At 46.6% G+C, this 3329-nt stretch overlaps 1 protein-coding gene across 2 annotated transcripts in view; it reads right to left on the bottom strand.

Moving 5' to 3' along the window:
- Positions 1-3032, bottom strand: part of LOC119413733 (procathepsin L) — a gene marked incomplete at its 3' end in the record, with an annotated part of 4282 nt that extends 1250 nt beyond the window's left edge. The window contains 4 exon segments of one of the 2 annotated variants that reach the window (XM_037680788.1): positions 1029-1181; positions 1325-1447; positions 1517-1676; positions 2944-3032. In XM_037680788.1, the coding sequence (XP_037536716.1) occupies positions 1029-1181; positions 1325-1447; positions 1517-1639 (399 nt within the window). 2 annotated transcript variants of the gene reach the window in all.
- Between the last annotated feature and the right edge of the window lie 297 nt (positions 3033-3329).

Raw genomic sequence — 3329 nt, 5'->3', positions numbered from 1 at the left:
GTGTGTGTGTGTGTGTGTGTGTGTGTGTGTGTGTGTGTGTGTGTGTGCAGGGTGGGGGACAGACTACACTCGGCAGGCGAACATGTGGAGCGGAAAGATAAAAGCAACACGACACTTATCTGAAGAACAGCTCAGTAAACAGCTGCTGAGTCAACGTGAAGAACTCGTAAAGTTTAAAAACACACGTGGACAAAATGTGGAGTCTGCTCCTCTGGACGGGTTGAAAAAACAAATAATTGTAGAAACGTTTCGTCTTTCGTCCGAAAGACGAGGTCCAGAGGACCAGACTTCACTTCTTTAGATTTTTCTACCTGGAGTATTGAGCATCAGGAGTAGGACGACACGTTCAAAGCATCCTGGTACACAACCAAGAAGAAAATTTGGGGAAAAGACAAAATGCTTCAGGTAAAAAAAATATATATACATTTACTAACATATCCTAATTTAATTAGGACGTACATTGGAAAGATGGCATCAATCAAAATATATAAAAAAAATAATAAAAAAAAAACAACCAACAACAACAACAACAACAACAACAACAACAACAACAACAACAAGCCAATCAGTGAAAACAAATATAGCAGAACATTTAGCTAATAGCAAAAACTAGTGTTTTAAATGTAGCGCAAAGCTAGCAGCGTGCAATACAGACAAGCTAGCTAAGATGCTACAGATGTAGCGCTCTACTTCCAACATATACCCCCCCCCCCCCACTTATGTAGCGCTATGCTAGCGCTACATAAGTGCACTAGCTTAGCGTTTAGCTAGTGAGAGCTTTGCTGCGAGCACAGGTTGCGAGCTAGCTAGCGTGACTAATGTAGCGCTATGCGTCCAGTCAATGGGAAACTGTGCCATCGACCGCGTCTCTGAGCCCCCAGCCCCCGAAACAAACTCCACATTTAGATGATTCATGGAAACGACACATTTTTTGTTTGAAATCTGCGAATTTCGCCAAAACGTGACAAGTTTGCAGGAATGTGTCCAGTTTCTGTCAGAGAGGCTTGTGAGACAAACGGGTCCGTTACCTGGTCCTTCACGGGGGTGACGTAGCCCTTCTCCCTCCAGTCCACGGATCGGGGGGCCTCCAGGAAGTTGGGCTCCATGAACAGGGACCCCTGGAACCTGCGGTCCGCTCTGTGTTTGTAGCCGTTCATGACCTGCCTGAACTCCTCGTGAGTCTGAGGAGCACAGAGAACTTCAGATGAGTTCAACACTTCCCGAACACCCTGATCCGTGTCACGTTCAGTTCTGGACTTCAGAACCTTTGAAACAACCGTGATCAGTGGTTCCAGCAGAACCCGGTTCTGTGCGGTGAACTCACCATGTCTCCAAAGTGGTTCATCCCCAGGCGGTAGGTGTGTTTGCCCATGGAGTGCTCCAGGTTGTGCAGCTGGATCTTCCTCAGGTTCTTCTCCCACACCATCCTCCTCCAGCCCTCCTCTCTCTGCGGTCAACAAGAACCGGTCAGACCCGTTCATCAGAACCAGAACCTCACAGAGCAGGCAACACTCACCTCGTGGTACTTCCTCTCGTGCCAGTTCTTCCACTGGTCCCAGTGCTGGTCCAGCTGAGGGTCCAAACTGGGGGCGGACAGAACCGCACTCAGACACACCGTTGCCACGACTACGAGCAGCATCGTCAGGGCTCTGACAAGTAAACAAGGGGTAAACAGCCTGTAAGACAATAAGACAACAGGTAAACAGCCTGTAAGACAATAAGACAACAGATAAACAGCCTGTAAAACAACAGGTAAACAGCCTGTAAGACAATAAGACAACAGGTAAACAGTCTGTAAACAACAGGGATCAGATCTAAGACTATTCCCCACTTTTTTCCACCTGCAAGATGAATTACTGCAACACAGAGTACCCCCAGGGTCCGGTTCAGGGTACCTACAGGTTCCGGTTCAGGGTACCCCCAGGGTCCAGTTCAGGGTACCTACAGGGTCCAGTTCAGGGTACCTACAGGGTCCGGTTCAGGGTACCCCCAGGGTCCGGCCCAGGGTCCAGAAGAGTGGAGCTCTACAACCGTTCGATCTTGCGGGGTGTTAGATTGGACTTTAAGATTCTGTTCCTGGTTTTTAAGGTGGATTCTGGTCTTAGTCCGTCCAATTTATCAGACTTGGCTTTAAAGAACCCTCAGGTCCTCTAGACCAGGTCTTCTGGTTGGACTCGACCTCCTCCTACCAAGAACCAGAACATGTTTGGAACCGTCCCAGCTGTTCTGACTGTACTTTGTTTGTTTGTTTGTTTGTTTGTTTATCTGCTCTAAAGCCAGTTGGGGTCACGTGGTTCTTCATGATTCATCCGGAAAATTTCACAATCAGAACCGGTTCAGGGCAGCACGATGTTCGGAACCGTCAGGTCCACAGACACCGGGACCACCACCCTGACCGTGGGTAAAGACAATGTTTCAGCTCTGGTTCTTTTGGGCCGTTTTCTGTCCGAGCAGAACCCGGACCTGGTCCCGAACACTGTGATCCTGTTTTTTTGTTCTGGGCCCGGAGTCACGGGACCTGCCGGGCACGGAGCCAAGAGGAGAACCAGGCTGGAACAAGGAAAACGAAAAGAGAAGCGAAACTTTGGGCGGAAATAACGGGTTCGTTCAGCTGCTGGTTCCAGAGGCCGATTTTAATCGGATTAAATCCGCTCATTAAAACAAGGAAAACCCTGTTTTTGAGTCTACGGAGCAGAGAAGATACACACAAAGACAGCCGAATTAAAGAAATGACCCACATTAACACACAAGGACGACAATTGACGATTTTACATTATAAACAAAATAATCTGATTAACTTTAAATATATATTTGCAAGTTTTAAATGGAAATTGGTTTGTTGTTTACTGAAGTCTGAAAAACACGACGATACAAACTAATACTTTCAGCTGTTTCACGAAGTTAGAACAATCTTAAGACTTTAAAATAAAATAAAAAACTTACTGTAAAGTGTTTGTTGCTCGGAGGAGGAGAAAAATCTTTAATCAGCGGAGGAACATTAAGTTTATAAAGGCTGCACTGGACGAGAGATAGCGGCCCAATGAGCTCTCTGATTGGTCAATTCCTCTACGGCTAGCGTCTCAGCGTGCTCTCTGATTGGTCAGTTACACGTTCTCCTTGAAGCCCCGCCCAGATGATGCCTTCGTTGGAGCACGTGATTCCCTCCCTCTGGAATTGCGTCAAATGTGTTTGTTGTATAAAAACCGATACAAGATTACGTTATCTCTCAGTTAATGTTGTTTTTAACTCCTGTTTGTTCCTCAGAGCTGCTCAGAACTCTAGAGATGAGAACAAACCACGGTAAAACGTTAAGATAGAGTCAAATTCAC

This window comes from Nematolebias whitei, chromosome 8 (genome assembly GCF_014905685.2).
Source record: "Nematolebias whitei isolate Nwh7 chromosome 8, NemWhi1, whole genome shotgun sequence".
Lineage (NCBI taxonomy): Eukaryota > Metazoa > Chordata > Actinopteri > Cyprinodontiformes > Rivulidae > Nematolebias > Nematolebias whitei.
Note: the sequence above shows the minus strand (reverse complement) of the source record. Positions and strands in the feature narration are given on the sequence as shown.